General features: G+C 40.6%; 1 protein-coding gene across 4 annotated transcripts in view; it reads right to left on the minus strand.

Annotated features, from left to right (window-relative positions):
- Atos (atos homolog atossa) overlaps window positions 1–18,604 on the minus strand; it is a 45,614-nt gene that overhangs the window by 7,924 nt on the left and 19,086 nt on the right. Inside the window, exons 1-5 of one of the 4 annotated variants that reach the window (XM_072011663.1) lie at window positions 3,613–3,980; window positions 2,505–2,719; window positions 1,781–2,001; window positions 1,079–1,301; window positions 371–536 (exon numbers count right to left, since the gene is read on the minus strand). In XM_072011663.1, the coding sequence (XP_071867764.1) occupies window positions 371–536; window positions 1,079–1,301; window positions 1,781–2,001; window positions 2,505–2,719; window positions 3,613–3,673 (886 nt within the window). In that variant the 5' untranslated portion in view covers window positions 3,674–3,980. Of the gene's footprint in view, window positions 1–370; window positions 621–1,078; window positions 1,302–1,780; window positions 2,002–2,504; window positions 2,720–3,612; window positions 3,991–18,604 lie in introns of those variants that run through there. The other 3 variants (XM_072011665.1, XM_072011664.1, XM_072011666.1) reach the window with 3 other exon arrangements.

Raw genomic sequence — 18,604 nt, forward strand, 5'->3', positions numbered from 1 at the left:
TTTTGCTAATTTGTTAATAATTTAAAGAAGCAAAGAAAAAGAAGAAACTTATGCTTTGTAATATGATTAACCTTTTCGTAACTAGGGACAAGATATCTCGGTAACACGATGTCGTCATTACGAGATATCTTAGGGTCGCAATGATATCGAGTCAGCGATATATATACACGTGTACGTATTCATGGTTGCGACTGATTTAAGAAAAAAAAAAGAATCGAGAAGCGACACGAGGTTTACCCACTTATTTAATATAAAAAAATGAGAAGGTAATAGTTCAGTGTATGACCAAATTTACATAAACTGAGACACTCGGAAGGTGATACTCGAACATCGAAATATCACGCTGATCGATTGCAATTCCCCTCATTACCAGGCAAGACAAGGGCTTCGGGATTTTGCGCAGCGCTCGGAACCGGGATAGCCTTGGTAGGTGTCAAAGCCCTCGCTACACCCTCCTCGTCTTTCTCTTTGATCGGATGCAACGGACAGGTGAGAATCGGCACCTCTTCCATCCTCGGCAGTGCCCACACGGTGACCTAAAATTTACACGAGAAATCCTCTTCAGCTCCATTAAATGCAGTCGCGGTACTTGGAACGAGATTGGGTAGCCGGTGACTCATCTGCTGGTTAAAAGTAGGCATTCGTTAGTGTCCTCGAACCACCAGAATAGAACCGTGGAAGGTACTCTGAGTACGTGGACGAGAGAACCACCATGCGAATTACATGGACAGTTCGAGGAACATTGACCTCGCCTTTATCGTGAGTCAAACGCATCATTTCGAGCGTTCCCAGCGAGCTATTGCTTGCCAGGGAATCCTTGGATCGATTAAGCGCATCTATCTTCATCCAACGAGCTTTCGCCCGTAATATGTTTCAACGCGAATATAAAAGAGACAATGATTTTCATGAAACGTGTAATGTGAGAATAAAGGAACGTCGAACGTGAGAAGGATATGTTAATCGATATCACAGATAGTTCAACTTTTCGTTTCCCAATTGATGACAATGTTCCTGGATTAATGGTATAAGCGGACGATTTAAAACGACGCTGATAAATGATAAGAATCGATTCTTTTACTTTTATAGAATTTCCGTCCCCTTGGCCAGCTAAAGGAAACGTGTGCTCCACAGGAGATTCCCGGAACTTTCTCAGATTTTCTTCGTTATATGGCACCACCCTTGTCACGATGTAACTGGGATCGACGCCGTTGCTCCTGGACCACCATGCAGCGACTTGGCTGAAGTGAAGTCGTGAACGGACTGCCTGATATAAACCGTAGAAGTTCATCGTCTCTGGGCTCCTAAACATTGTTATTCGTTCGATTTGTTAGTGGCAAAAAAAGATATTTATAGAAAATTAATGAGCACGATCCGCTTAACTACTCGCCGAGTTATACGTCCACGTTCAAAAGTCTTAGTAAAAAAAAGTCTTTAATAAAATCATTAATATGTCAATCGTATAAAGTAGCAAGTTAAATGAATTACATTTAATTGCATTCAGTTGAGCCAATTATTTCAACAATTGAATGCTATTGATCTTCATGGTACAATATCTCTTATACTAAGATAACTATACACTTTGTAGAAAATATAATTATACATAGATTCTAATTTTTATATATAAACATATTAAATTTGCGTTGCAAGATGTTCATATCTTATAAAAGTACGATCAATTTCGCTAACGATTCGAGGGAAAATTTGTTTGTCAAGAGGGATTAGTTACGTATGCTATCATTGTTAAAATAAATAGTCTAGAGCAACTGGTTGGCACACTTACTTGCTGGGAACGACGCAAACACACCAATACTCCAGCAGCATCTCCGAAGCTTGTTGCCATGGTGAGATTGATAAGGACGGCACTGTGCAGATCGGGTTCTTGCACGTAGATTTGGCCAAACCGCACGGACAGTTGCTGCACAACACCACCTCGATGGACAGGAACGAACCAATTGCAATACGATCGGCGATCTCTCGAACCAATACAAGATATCGATCGCACTGCACAGATTATATGAAAAAAGAAAGGCAAATGAGAAAACCATTGTCTATAGAAATTTTAATTACTACGTTTTCAATAGAGGAGGAAACGATTTAACGACGTTATTCCGTTATCGAAACAAAGGGTACAGTGGCGAGCACATAAATAGGGGACACGTTTATTTTACAAACCTGACTTAATTCGGTCTGTAATTATTATTCGAAATAAACATTTGAAACAACGTTTCAGGCCATAGGAAATGTATTCTTAAATATTCTACTATAAAAGTAAGTAGAAATACAAGTGATTTCTAATTATTATTGCAAGTAAACGTTCAACGATCGTTCTGTACTTATACGTATTTTTAAATCTTGTGTTGCAATAAAGAATGAGAACAGAATGCCTCATAATACAATTAAGATTACTGGTAGTTGTTGTTTCCTTATTTATACGCTCGCCACTGTATGTTCTTGGAGAAGCAGTTTAGATATCGTGGAAAAGATTACGAGAACAATTTTCTTACCAAGTAATTATCTTCTTCGCACACGTGGTCATTAGGCACCGACTGCATAGGCGCTGCACAATGTGGGCCCTCTTTGTAGCCACGTGGAGGGCCCTGAATCCTCCCTTCGCACACCAGGACTCCAAGGGCTCGGAACACGCTAAGAATGCCACCCCGACCGCCAACCCCATTTGGGCTGGGAATGCCTCCTGTCACCGCACCTAGGCAGTGCATACCTGCAACGAAAACGAAAATTTATCATTAGCAACGAAATTTATTCGATATTATTTCCATATACCACTCAACAGTTTTATGTCAATTTTCAAACAAACAAAAAAAAAAAAAATTAAAATTCTTCATCGATCTAGTTTCTTTAACACGTTCGTCGCCACGTCGCACATATCTATGCGGCGGGTATACTTCCGTGGGGGCCCCGTCACCAAATGATGGTGACGCTCTTCTTGTTCGAGTTAATTAATTAAATATACGATATTATATATAGGATATACAACATAAAAATATTAAAAACACATCATACCATACTTTTTATTAATTTATATTCTGGATGATATATTACATTATCCTATATCGTATGGTATTCGTTAAAACATTCCAAACACATTTGGGGTGATGTTAGGCACTTCGAAAAATAGTTAGACTCCGTTAGCACTACTCTCCTCACTTTCAAATATATTTTCACGCTGTTTACTGAACATTTTGAGGATGAAAAAATCACTGATGTACGTCTCACAAGTATGCTTCTCGACTAAATGAAAGATATCTGCCATGAGATCCCTCGGAATACTCCAGCTGGATAGCTTATCGCTTTCTCCATTTCAGAAATAAATAATCTTTTCTTTATAATGAATCGAAGGCGATAAACAATGAATCGAAGGCGATAAACGATGAGTTCCTGCTTGTCGCTCTATTTACGTTCTGCGTACCGGCGGTCGGATTTGGGCCCCGCAGGAAACTTAGCCGAATCACGCTGGGCGACGAACGTGAATAAAAAATCGAGAAAAAAGATTTCTAGAACGTTTAAACGTTTGAAGCAACAGGGATGCGCGATTGGTAAATCGTAAAACATTGGAATAATGGTTTTCCAGAGGAAACCAGCGCGAACACGAACCTGTGCGCGTTCTCCTTCTCTGGAAGCAATTTCCAACGCACTGCAATAGGATCGTCGACATTTTCGAGAGCTGCTCTCGAGGGAATGAAAACTGGAACGTTTCGCGCACGACCTCCGCTATCGTTAATCTTAAGCGCGCTACCGCAACGGACCATCCTTCGAACTAGGCTCAGGTACGTTTTTCGCGATGTTCTTATCGGAGACACGAACTTTGCTGTCCAAATTGGCCACGTTTAGAGCGAAAACTGACGTGAGTCACCATTGTCTTTTTGTTTCTTTGTGAATACAACAGTTTACGTTCATTCCGTTCTTCTGTACTCCATTGATCCATTGTTTAATCCCACTATGGTCTTTCAATTTTTTATGTCTCTACCTCGTTTCTCTTTTAATCGGGCACTTTTAACGTTTCAATATCAACAATGCTTCTTATCTTCTTTAAACCTAAGGAATTCTCCAACGATGCGACTCAGTCGGAGATGATCCAGAGAGAATGCAAAAGGTTTAACCTACCGAACAATTGTCTGACAAACGATGTGACGCATTGTGACCGTCTCTTATTGATTTCACTGTTTTGTTAATCGTCATTCTTTTTTAAATATTTCCACCTCGCAAATAACGACGTCCTAAAAGAGCTGTAGACTCGAGAAACTTTCACCAATTTCAAATAACCCGAATCACAATTTCATTGAAGCTTACTATCCAAATATGTACACATAAAATCATTTAGCGCGCTTGAATTTACAAAACTAAAATACTAATAGCTGTGAAACTTTGTTCTACAGAGTTCTGCAATAATAAAATGTTTCCTTCGATCTGCTTCTCCTTCAGATCAACAAGTCTCCTATAGGAAAAACCACTAATCGCCGGGGCGTGTGAAAACAAGGCGTGTAAACGCATAAAGGCATAGAAAATTGCGCTTGTAGGGCATCGAGATATCGGCTGCACAGATATGATGGTCAGGCTTTCGTACGGTTTTTCTCGTTTCTTTTTGTCCGACATCCGATCCGAGATTTCGTCGTCCGTCTTCTGCCGGTCATTATGTAAAGGTGAATACGCAGGAGGGCGATGGGCATTATTTATAACTTTGCCCGCCGCCATATGCGGCGAAAGCGACCAACCGGATTGGCTTCCTCGCCACTTTCCTCCGAGCGTTTCAGCATTCGAGCGAACGAACACAGAATACTCTACGCTGTATGCTATTCATCGGTGGAAAACACGAAAATTTCTAGGAAAATGTAACTCACTGTTCGCTGAAATTCGATAAATCTCGTGGGAGATACTTGAGAACAAGCATACGGCCTGACGAGAGAAATATCTCATCCAGAAACGTTCTATGCTTCGCACTATGAAACTATGTTTAGAGTAGTTGTTCCCTGCTATTCGTCCAGGCAAAATATTGCATATTTCGCCACTCTTCTTTAATTCCACAGGACTTTGTACCATTCGAGTAATTAATTACAAGTTAAACTTCTATTTCGAAGGCAAAGCGACAACGTTAGAAGACTCCTGCTAATCCACTGAATCCTACTTTTCAACGATCGTAACGCTATTCCTTTCGCTTGGACTCTGCAATTGTACAAAATACGAAGAAATTGGAGTATTTTAAGATTAAACGTAGAACGTAGGAAAGGTAGAAATATTCCTAAAATATAGAAAATCTTATCCATCCATCGAGAGAGAAACTCAACGATCGAGTGGGGCAAACGTCCATCTCATTTTCTCAGAACGTAACGCGATTGGCAAGGAAAGCAAAGGAATCATTCGATCGATAAGATCATATTATATATACATGGAAAAATCAAAACGACGAAACCACGGTAGAAAAATCAATAGGATCGCGAAAGAAAAACGTCGCTGTCGCTACGGAAATTTCACCGACGATAACTTCAACCCCCGCGACGATTCCCCCGCCGTAATCACAGGAATCTGTCGCGGACATATGTAGTTTGAGTAGCAAATGAAACGATTACGTTCGTGCACTGAGACTCGACTTGCGATTAGGCGACGCGAAAAATTGCCGAGAGCCACACAGTAGGAGCTGGCGCGACTCGCGCTCGCACGATGAAGAATTTGAATAAAGAACTGCGCGGCACTGCCTCTCACACTTGGCGTCTTTCACGTGTGTCGAGGGTCTGTGTACAAGGGAGAGCTTGTGGGGCTCCACGAGGGTGATCGTACTCGGGTGTCATGCGCAAAAAGTTCGTAACCCTTGGCGAAATCCTTCGAGAGACGCTATCCAGGATTAGGAGGCAACCTGCGCTATCGAGATACTCTTTATTTTATAAAGAAAAAACGATCCAACTGATTTGCGACCTAATCGATATCGATTGAACAGCGTTCCCTTTACGAGTCAAGGATTAGTCCTTGATTACTGTATACTGATCGCTTGGAACGATCGTGTATTTTTAAGCTCGAGTCGCGTCAGAGTCTTGGAATAATCTAGTCGCTAGAAAAAGTTGCTTTATACCGCTTCTAATCGCATCGTCCGATAATACGTTGCTGGAATCTTGTTAGCACCCGGCACCGTACTCGTATAATTAGTCGCTCTAAATCCTGGAAAGTAAGTTGACCAGAAGATGGCTGGCGAACGGTGTTTTTAATCGGCACTGCCAGACGCAGCTTCTTAAACGGCAGAATGATGGAACGAATATGAAGCTGAGCTAAAGCCGAGGATCGATCAGGGATGAAAAGCAGACGTCGAAAATTCGCTACCTTGCCAAGAGTAATACATCAAGTTACTTTGAAAAGAACAAAAGCAGATCTTCCATCGGTGATAAGTATCAAATAGTGAAAAAAGTAATAAAAAATTACCGTTATCCGATACGAAAGTTCAAGATATTAGGTTATTGCTCTAAGCTCGCAGCCTCGAGATATATTCATGAAAAACTTGCAATTTTGATTGGAAGCCCCCGGAGTGATCAAAGGACGAAAGAAAATCTTTCGCCGACGATAAGCACAAAAGATAATAAAAAAGATTTTATTACAGGATACAGAAGATCCAAGTGCTCGTTTCCTGTTCCAAGCTCGGACGCTTTACGATGCACACGTGGGGATTAACCATTTCGATGAGAGATCCAAAGTAATGGAATCACAAAAGAAGATCTTTCATCGATGATACATATCAAATGCTAAAAAGTAATAACAAAATTACTGTTACCTAAAGTTCAGGGGATATTAGGTTCCTGTCCTACGTTCGGTTCTTCGAGGTGCATTCTTGTTTTTTTTTATTAAAATTACAAATTTGTAATCCCGATCAGAATGATGAAGGAACGAAAGAAAATTTTTCATCGATGATACGCATCAACGAAAATGAAAAGGCCGATAAAAAGGATCTTTGATAGGATACAAAAGATCAAAGTTTCCTCTTCCAAGGTTCGATGCTTCACGATGCACGCGTAAAAGATTAGCAATTTCGATTGAGAAGCCAAAGTGGCCAAAGAAATCAGATACACATGGCAAAATGAAAAAAAGTGGCGAAAGATTATTATATTGCAGGATACCTAAAAGCGTGCAAAGTACTTGGCTCCTCTTCCAAGTCTATAGAGCTTTGAGAAGCACGCTTGAAAAACTTGCAATTTCGACTCGAGACCCAAAGTGATCCTGAGCGAAACTTTGATCGTGCGATCAAAGCGGCGGAGGCCAAGGGTTTTGGCTTGGTCATTGGTCGAGGGCAAGCCGTTCGAACGTCGAAGAAGACCTTCGCCAAAGCAGCGAGGAAGGGATTGGCGTTACTGAATAAAAGGCTCGGGTCGTGCGAGCTACGAAGCATGTATTATAGTTAGCGACACGGGAGGCTGAGGGAAAGGGCGATGCGCTTCTGGTGCAGCACGGTGTGAATGCACTGGCTGGTCCAGCTGAGAAAACACCGGCTTGTTGGCGCCAGTATTATCCAGCGCGTAGTAAACAAGCTGCTCAGAATTATTCGGTCAAACTTATACTTTTGCGACTCGCTTCGTACTTTCTCGTCGTCGAATATAACCAACGCGATCCGTTCTTAATTACCTCGACCTTCGCGCGTTTCCAATAAACATCGTCCGATCCTGGGAATTCGTCGAAGAATAGGTCGTTTAGGAAACAATGGAAAAAAAAAAGGGGAGAAAGTCGAGAAGGAAGCGTACAAAAGCGAACCTTCTGCAAACACAATAGCAACCAGGTTGCAAAATTCATACGTGGAATCTGAACTTCGAGAATTGCGCGAGATTTGTAGCCGTGTTGTGGAAGATTTTACGCTCTCTGAGCATCGAACCGGGGCCAAAGTTTCCAATATTTTTCACCCTTTCTAATAGGAATTCTAATAGGAAAATTTATTAACTCGACAACCAGCGACTGTGCGAGACGATGGACTAGCAAACAAGCAGCGATTATTAGTAACTAAACGACTATCAATTATCACCATCCGTATGGCATTTAACATAGGCAGAACTGGAGAAGCTTAGCACGTAGCACAGCACAGCTATCGCGTTCTCAAACGTACGATGTACAAATACAAGCAACGAACCATAGAATATATCGAGAAAAGAAATTAAAAAACAAAGATTAGGTGTTTTGGCGTAAAAGGTAAGAACGTAAAAACGTGCACGACTTGTACGTAAAATAAGCGGAAAGAACTGGTTCGTCATCGCTGTTGGTTTATTGCATGTATCGCATTTCGATATGCATTTTGTCGTCGATAAACTGTCATTCATTTGTCGACGCTTTATGATCCGATAAAGACGCGTTCGTTTTTTTTAGAAAGTCAAATTTGATTCAATGAACACCACAAAGCACATCGTGCTTTATGCTCGATCGAATTCGCTGGCAGAGACCAGGCGAAGTTATGCGAAGTGCGTATTAACTTTTACATGTACCGGACAACGAACCGTGAAATTTATGGTTGAAACGCGTGCGTAAACGCATTAACAGAATTACACGCCACCCAGGGCTGCCTGCTAATTATATTAACGAAGACGATTATCTTTTATATTAATTTTGCGGATATCAAATTCTCTCTTTGACGCGCAGATTCCCTTTTTATCGGAATCGAAACGTGCTCTTACAATCGTTTCGATGACACCAGTGCACACTCTGTATGGCTTCAATTTTTTATTACTTGGACAAATAGGACGATTGTCTTGATTGAAATTTTATAAGTAAATTTAACAAATTATCGGTCATTCGGTTGTTCTATTTGTCGAATAATTATAGAACTGTGGACGTGAAGTCTGTTAACTTGTAACTTGTCGACGCATTAATATTATCGATCGGTAAATTATTTCAGGAGAAGATTCCGATTTTATGATACTAAAAATTCAGCATATCTCGGAGACAGAGGAACGATTCTTCTCTAAATCGTTAAACGTTGCAGAAATGCTTTTCAACTCCGACAAAGTAGAGAGCACATGGTGGAAAATAAATCGAGTCTACGTTGTTGCCGAAATAATTGGTTACAATCAGCGACATCCGGCTAGCCAGGGAGCAAATAAAATGCGAAATTACAGGTTCCCGGCTATGATAATCCATCGTAATGCGTGACAGTAAAATTTGTTACGTCTGCGACGTCATTACGCCTTATTGCTGGTGAGCTCGAGCTCTCGTCAGCGGCGTCGAATTAGAAAGCATGCTTTTATAGACGAAATCGGTAGTGGCGTGTGCATCGTTATCGTTTCATTAACAAAATATCAGCGTTCTTTTATCTCTTAGGGGCAATAAATGTCTCGCGATTCAACGAGCGTTCGTTCAGCGTGTGCTGGAAACGAATGCAAAGGAAAAGCCGAGGAATTAGTAGCTGGCAACGGGCATTAAAAATGCAGAAGATTCGCGCCAGTTAGCTCGCTGTTTTATTTCCCATTTTCAAACTACCAACTGAAACGCAGCAAATGACACAAAGGCGAGCCGTATGCTCGCGTTTCCCTTTCATTTATGCACCGCGAGCCGGAAGAAGCTTTTCGCGAAATCTACCGACAGGCGAAAAGGATTTTTGCGAAACTAGCCGGACAAGTAATTAGAATCGAGGAAAAGAAACCGAGCGAATTACTTTCGACCGCTTCCATACTCCTTTCTAACTTCTTTAATCGCGCTATATTTGTTTTTTTATCTCTGTAAACTTCTTTCTCAGCGACCTTGCACTGCACTTTTATCGGTGGCATTTCTTAGTGTCCTTGCTTTATTTCATTTAACTTATTAAGCGAGTTGAATATCCTGTTTCATCCAAAGATAATCGCACGCGCAGTCGTATAAAGAAGCGAAGAAGGAAAAGAGAAATAATAACAATACGAAGAAAAGGAAGGCAATAGAAAGAGGATGAATAAAAGCAACAAGATAAGTCGGTTTAGCGCAAGCAAAGCTAAGCATCCGTTACCCAGTAGTACGTTCAAAATCGAGGTTTTTAATGTATTTACATTTCATGTGTAAAAAGGTCAATATGGTCAGTCTGTTGTTGTTATCGTCGCTGGAATTGCGTTCGGAATAATTGATTTTAAGGAAATATTCAGGAAAAAGTAAGCGAATAGATAAATTATAATCATGGAGGATAAATAACGATACCGAAATTGGTTGGTTCGATTTGACGTGCGTCAGCTGTTTTGAAATGAAGAAAGACAATGTAACTTGAGCGAAGCGTGATAACTGAATCGACGAATCGTTTCGAACGAGGACAAAGGCGTTGCGAAAACCGCTGGAGAATCTCGCAACGCGAGTCCAAGGCGTAGCAATACGAGCTTATCACCGGCCAACCGGATGCATAATGCGCACGTAAAGCCACGTTTTCCTTCCCTAATCGCTCGTGTTTACACGCTCGATGAAGGAAATCATTGATGAGGACGAGGCCGTCTTCTGTTGCCACCGGTCCGTTACCAATTAGCTTGTTAACATGCCTCACAATGCGCTAAGGCCGCGCCTCTGGACACGCACATCCCGACCAATAAACCATCTCTAAATCCGATTCCATCTAAGCTCTGGAAAACAACATTCCTCTATCTGTAGCAAGCCGAGAGAACTTTCTTAACCCTACTGCGCTAATTTTCATTCACATTTTGCTCTATTTTCCAATAAATCGTATTCTTCTATGGTTGAAAAATTCCTTACGTTTGAAGATAAAATAGAGGAATCGTTATCGGTCGGTATATTCTGTAGGATGAAATATAAAGATGATATGAGTGGTAGACATCGTTAACAAGTTATAACGGAAAAACGATATACATAATGAATACGCGTTGCTACGCTACAAAGTATAAATAGATCAGGAATATTCAAATCTAGCAGTAGTTGGAATTTATCATAATATTTTTACGGCTGTAACTTCAACGACCAATAAACGGGAACTTCAACGAGCAATAAATTCAATTTTTTCGCTGTTGCCGATCTTATGCGAGCGCTGAACATTTTGAAAAGGAATTGTTATTGAAGTTACAGAAGCGTGTGTTACGATACTTCTAACTGCTACTACTAGATTTAAATATTCCTGATCTATTCGTACTTTGTACCACAATAACGCACATTAGCATTACGACGTTACATTTCGTATATCGTTATATCGTTCTAACTCTTTAACAATGTTTCCAATGACAAATGTTTACACGACGTTTTTTCTTGTATACTAACAGAACATACTAACGATGTTTAACTTGATGCGTAAAGATCCGTTGAAACTGTTAAAAATTTGCCAACATGAAACTCAAGGTGACACGTAAAACGATCTTCTAATTATTTTGAACGATACAGGTAGTTAATGAAACGGCGAACGATACAGTTCGATTCTCATTCGGACAAATAAGTTTCTGAAGGATAGCGGATTTTGCGAGCGTTCAATTTCGAAGACTCGTTCCCACACAAGTCGGAAACAGGAATATCATCGAGGTAGAAGGGAGCGACGATAAACAGGATATTCTCTTTTACGGTCGCAAGTATTTTCTCGGCTCACTCGAAGCGAATCCCGAACACGTATGTACCGTACAATCAGTCGCAAAGACTGAAAAGGCTAACGATTGCGGACCGCCTCGCCAGGCAATCCTATAAATCTTCCTACGTCACGCGTCGTCGAATTCTCGTCGTCCAGGTAGATTCGAGAGAACTGGAAACGACGATTTTCTTATTTCCACGCTGTATTCAGCCACCGGAAGATACCGCGTAGGAAGTCGAAGGTGTCTGCTGACCGCAAGGAAAAGGAACATTCAGCGAAATCGTAGCGGATTGCTTTTGAACGTCTTTTACCATCAACAACTTTATTTTTATCAGCGAGAAATCAAATTCAGAATTGGTGCACAGAGAGAAGAAACGGATCGATCATGATACACGACGAACTGAGCGAATCTTTGGCTAAAATAGAAAACCGTATACAAAAGCAGAAATGATTAAACCAAGGACAAACGAAACATCTCTGAAGTGGAATATTTATGCCTTGAACGATCTTCCACCCTTTCGTCGGACGGATAATTTCTCAAGCAGAACTCAGCTGTTTATCCAACAACGGATCACTGTCATCCTGACAAAACCTTTCTGTCCTCCCTTCGTCCTTCGAGAAAAGGGTCGTCGGTTGCTGCGTCTAGACGCGGCCCACTCACCCCTCTGATTTCGGAGGAATTACCAGCACGGAGGTTGAAGAACCCTGGCGGCATCGAAAAAAGCCAAACGAAGACAAAGAGCTGCTGATTACGCATGTGAAAATGGAGAGGAGTCGGTCTCCGATTAATCGGAAAGCCTCTGCAAGCAAATCTTCTGTATGAGTGTTGTCTCCAATTATTTATATACTCTTCTTTTTAGATTTATCAGGGACCGATGTATAACGCTGTTTGTACTTTCGATTCGAAAAAAGTTCAATCGCTATCGTTAAGATTAACGTATCGCTATACATGTAATGTACGTATCTCTTTTAGCGACTCGTTAAAAAATGCAATCCTTTATTGCAATCGCGTGTGAGTTTATTTCTATAAGTCGCTTGTTGAACGTTTTTTATTCGGGAAAATTCGATAAGAGAAAGCTTGTACAATCCAAAGATCAGTTTCTTTTTTAACCAACAGAGCAGTGAAAGATTTCGCAAGGGTTAATAAACCAAAGAGTAACACGATCGCGTAATAAATAACAGGCAAGGTCGATGGTAAAACAGTGGCAAATTTTGACTCGCTATTTATCACGTATGTTTCGATTGTTCGTTATGCGAGTTACAAACTGAGAAAAATAAACTTGAAGATTGATCGTGCAACGAGAATAACGAGAACTGACCTCGTTCCTTAAATTCTACTATTATTTTTACACGAGTTTGATACCCTCTTTGATTGGGCTTGTTCTCGATTCTACGTCTCTACGGAGCTACTTTTTATTCCCTACACGATTTCACGGTCATTACGCAAAGCTCGAAACCAGTTATCGCCTTTTCCCATTCGATAGTATAAATTACGAGCGCTACTTCGACCGCGTTCGTGCTTCTTCTTTTTACTCGACGATAAATTCCTGCTTCGCGAGAACTATTGTGCAATGCAGCCAATTTAGCAGATTCTTTCCCTTAACGATACTCCGCTGTTTATCGCGACGATATACAACACGCAAGGAGTCGATCCGGTCTTTAAAAGTTCGAAATCACGCGGTTCACGAGAAACGAATCGTGACGATAAGTATGTAAATGCAATAGAAATGTCTCGTTCACGCGTTAAAGAAGAACGTGATTCGTTTGTCGCGAGATCTACGGTAATAAACAGATATTTTTCCAACAATCGAAATGCGAAAGTAGAAAGACAGATATCTTCTATACTACTATTTTCTACATATTCAAACAGAAGAAACGTGTACTAGGTTTTTCTCGTTTTATGATATTCTTATATTCTTACTCTTCTTTTCTTATTTCTACGCGCAAACTGTACGAATGCTTTTGCCACTCGCGGTATACATATTCCTCGTGAGGTTTCACGAAGAACTTTCGAAGAACGAGAGAGAAAGGGCCAAGGAACATACGGAATTAATTCTACCTTTCAGCTTGACACAGTTGCGTAACAACGACGACGACGACAACGATGACCAACGACGAATTCGTTCTTTTTTCGTAACCTTCGAAAGACAATGGGGACGGTTTTCGTTTTCTTCTCTTTTTACTCACAATGAAACCGAGCAAAGTCGCAGGCGATTTCAGCCGTTGCGAAAATGTAACCCCTTTCATGGGGAATAATGGAGAAACGCGAACTGTCAACAAGGAGTCGTGCGTTTCCATTGATTGCCTGGCGGAGCAGGCGAACAGCACCGACCCTAAAAGACGTACTAACCGTTCAGGAAATCTCGAACCTGCTGCACCGGCCAGACTGCACCTTGTTTTCTTTCGTCACGTGCAGCAAAGAGATACAAGCCTGTAGCTGCGGACGTGACACAACAACAAATTTAAAGGGACTACAAAAATCTCGAACGATACGAGCCGTTTCGAACGCATCTGCCCATCCCTCCGATCCCTCTATGCCGGCAATTAAACTTGGAGCGTCGATTTCTGCACGAATTTTACTACCCACAACCCCACCGTTCCTAACTATCTCAATGATACAACTTTTATATCCTGTGTCGCCGTAAAAGATAAAGTTTCTTTGTTGCCGTCGATACATATGTATGACGCATTATTGGAGCAACGAGTATTGTCTTCGTCATATTTGGTATAGAAATTAATTCAGCATTTTTATGTAAATTTATCATTTGCTTATCGACGTTGCTGCAATCGCAGCGAATCAATTTCTACGTCCGATACAATCGGTATCGACACGAGGCTTCTTCACCGTATCGGTAAAGTACGTGTCGATAACGTCGAGCATTTCTTATTTAACTTTTATGGTAGCAGCGAAGTAGCTTGTCGGTTTGTTGGATAAAAAATTGTAAAAGTTGTATCGAGGTATGTTTTTTTACAACTTGAGATTAGTCTACCAGCAAAGTCAATACATAAATGGTAAATTTATATGAAAAATGGGAATTATAACGTGTATACTTTTTATATCATTGATTAGAAATTACAGTCGTCGTTTGAAATTGTTTAAAAACCGAGTAACAGTGAGCGATAGTGTTCTTCGAGCTTACCGAGAAGCTACTACAATGTTTCTTCTTATTTCGTTCGACGCCAGGGAGGATATTATGGTAATATCAAACGTTGAAAGCCAAGGAACTGGCTTCGGACATAGAACTCGGAGAAACAGATACTGCTCTTAGCATAATCTTCTTAATCTCGCAGCCGAGCTCTTCTTCGAAGAAGTACGTGCAGCGAACGAAGTTGAAAAGGGCCATTCTTGCGCGTATCGCCAGCTCCGCTTTATCGAATATCGCGGTAAATTTAATTCCGTTCCATTTTCAGTCGTGACATGTACAGCCCGTGTAACTTAATTATACTAATTTGCTTCTTGTCGCTGCGCAAACAACGATACCTTTCCCTTGCTCGCCATAGAACGATCGACGTGACACGAAGGTAATTAAGCGGACGACAAAAATCGGGATTTTGCCGCTCGAAAACACCGATCCGCTTGCTTTGATGGTATTTACGGTCTAACAACACCCACGACTGATCTTGCTTTTACGTTATGGCTACTTGCATCGATGAGACTTTAAACTTAAACAGCAATCAATGACCCGATCAAATCGTACACTTTGAATCTATTTTCACGACCTCGTTCGGATTAATTCAATAGCTCGAGATCTCTTCATTTACTTGGCTATAGACTACGGACATTTATACAAAGTAGTATTTTTATGAATATACATAATTAAAAAATGGAATTTAGATAAAAATTTGGATGTTTTATATTTCCCATTTGTCTTACATTTAAAACAACCGTTTATCGGCTAGAAAAATGTTCCTTTTTTTAAATAACTTATTAAATAACTGATTAATCCGATTAACTGATATCAATTATCTAAATACTAATAATCAATAACAGTTGTCGTGATTATTTCAACACGATCAACAAATCAGAGAGTGATCGTCCGAGATAAGAAACTGTCCTTGCTCGCATAATATTGTTCGTCGGATATTGTTCGTCGATACGCGTGATGAAACTTCAAGCTTCGAGAAATATGTTTCTTTCAGTCAGAGGATGTACTCTTGGAAATCTTAATCTCATCTCACAATACCAAATTTCTCTGCACGAAGGAAACCTTCACAAACAATATTTCCTTTTTCGTTCGGCACAACGACCAGATGTTTAATGACTCTCTCGTTATGCAGTTTATGGCCCACACGGCACGTACGGATATCGTGTGGGTTTTGAGAGCGGACCTAATACCAAACGATCGAAAAATATACGCCAACTGACAATGAGTTTCGTCCATTAAGATATTATATTCCGCCTCTGCAAGAAAATCGTCGTTCGTGTAATTACTTCACATTTATCACGAATATTTCCCTGATTCTGAGTCTCTCCACGGAGCAAGTAATTGCAAACATCAATAATAAACCATCCTGCAAAGTGTCGACAATTTCGTTTCTCTAGTAACTACAGTTCTACATTGAATTTCCTTTTGAGTCATAAAGAAATCCTAAGCGCAAACGTTAATGGTGAATCATAATTTATTTCCGTTACGTTCTATCGTCCTTCTTCAAATTTCCTAAATTTGAAGAAAATATTACGATTCGAGTGTATATTCTAAAATGTTAAAAATTCTTTTGTTCACTAACACAAGGGAAAAACGGAGATATAAAGATTCAGAGATGTTAGTAGCAGATACCTAGGTACCTAAGGTACTCGAAGAACTTGAAGAACTTCATCATTTTTCTAATAATTACCTCATCTTGTATTCTCCATCGAGTCATAAATAATTCTTACGACAAAACGAGTAATAACTCCGCTTAAAAACGTCAAAACTGCATCTTTCTTTTCTTAATTGCCTCTGACAATAAGTTATATTCCCTTTGGAGCTATAAATAAGTGCTAGGAAGTCCAATATTGACGGCAGAGCGATAACAGGCAAAGAAAACGCAATCTTCATTCGCAAGATATTATTACAGAGAAGACCGGCCTTCGTTCGCTACAATTGCAAACAGTGGAAAGGTTCAGATACCAGCAGAACAAAGTACAATGCACTCGGGAATACTTGCTCGAAAGCCTGCGTCACACGAGGGATGAATCCGTGAGACTCGCTCGAGAAGGATCCTTCTCGTGTCTGTTCAGTCTGAAAGGTAGCTCGTCGATGATGTAAAAAATTAAGCAAACCCAACGAAAGATAATTGGTTGTGCAACGTGAAAATTTCATCCGCGAAATGTCAGCTAATGACAAATTGAGAATCACATTGCAGCTTGGCTAATGGCACAGTGGTTTAGCCTTAGTACACCTTGCGAATGACTTTCTATTTCCAGAAGCGTTAGAGGGTCTCGCGTGTACAGCTGTTGCACATACGGAGTCATGTATATTAAACAGCCATGAGTGAAATCCACGCTGGAAAAGCAAACCATACGCGTCGCCGATGACTCTGAGCTGACACGAAAACTGCGTACTTTAAATACGTACAACGATGATCCACATTCGGAAGTAGCTGTACGAAGATAGCAGAGGGAAAGAAAAAAACACGACGAAGCACGTGTGTTTTGGTGATTTTCTTAAACTCGATCTCGCCTCGTGGTTTAAACGTCGCTTCGTGTAACTTAAGGAAGAGAAATGTACGTACAGGGCGTTTCAAATAGCACGCGGAGATTTAATTTTAAAGAAGGTTGTTAAAAACTATAAAAACCCGGGTCGAGTTACAGGAGGATCGTGTGTTTGCTAAAGCATCGAGAGACAGTGGTCTGGTAAGGAAAAACCAGTGTCTAAACTAAGACGTCCACCAGCGACTCGAGCATCCACCACCTTAACAGCACGCTTCTATTTCTATTTCCAGAGACACACAGTGGACATCGGAGACTCGCGCCACTCGAATCAGGACGTCTTCGTCAAACGTCTCGAAACTTTGTTTGAAAACGGACAAGAATATACCCGGTGTTCCTCGAAAGCCACGTTCGACTACAGTTGACGGATTGAATCCCGGATTCTCAACCTGCTTTGAATCTTGAATCGGCAATTTAAAAAAGATTAGGAGGAAGCACTCGGTAAAAGGATCAGTTAAATGAAGAGAAAACAATCACGAGCAAAGGTCTCGTTGACGCAAGCGGTTAATCGTTTTCCAGCCAACGGGATGATGCAAACGCAGTCACCCCTCTTTCCTTCGGGTAGAATGGAAATCATGAAAAATAGTAGAACCGAGCTGACGTAATGGAACAGCGAGAGTAGACACCGAGAGAAACTTCAAGTTTCCGTTCGTACTAGATTTCCGTTTATATAATGTAGCAAGTTGCGATCAAATACGCAGACGACTGTTCCATTGCTTTTCCAGATCCAACCTCAATTTTCAATCTACAGAAACAGTATCTTCTATTGCAGAAATCTTAGTGTCTCCAATTAGTTACCATTTACACGATATCTTCGCGAGGTTTATCGACGAAATTGCATGGCTTGTTTAAGATTTCGTGAACAAGCATCGCGAAGAATATTCGACGTGTCTCAGAACAGAGTCGAGAATAGTCGGAGTCGCGGCAGTTGTCGTCTCAACTTCGAAGCAATTCAAAGTTTTTAGTGACTAGGAAGTCTGTAGGGAGACCGAACGATCATTTTGAATATGATTTGAAGTTTAGAATTCTTGAAAGTCTCGACAAGCGTCGAATCTTCGATCTGAAGTCGTTGAAAATTTCGATACACGCGTTCTGTGCACTTTCTCGGCTTTAAATTTCTCATAGATGCATAAAGATCACGATGGATTTTACTCGAATTCCTTCAAACCCTTCGTTCCTCGAACTATTCAATTTCTCGTAATCGAAAGGATTTGATAAAAGACAAAGCAGGTTAGAACCGGTGAATGGAAACGAACGTGTCAATAAAATTCAACGTCGTTCTACTCTTTGTTACTGTACGTGTATAGGTGATTACGAAAGTGGCCCGAGTCTAGAGTCTAAAATAAATTAAATTTATCGCTTATTTTGCGTTGCATTTATTTACATTAAAATTATTCGAAAGTATTTTCGCAACGTAATAGAAA

Source organism: Bombus fervidus, chromosome 10, assembly GCF_041682495.2.
Source record: "Bombus fervidus isolate BK054 chromosome 10, iyBomFerv1, whole genome shotgun sequence".
NCBI lineage: Eukaryota > Metazoa > Arthropoda > Insecta > Hymenoptera > Apidae > Bombus > Bombus fervidus.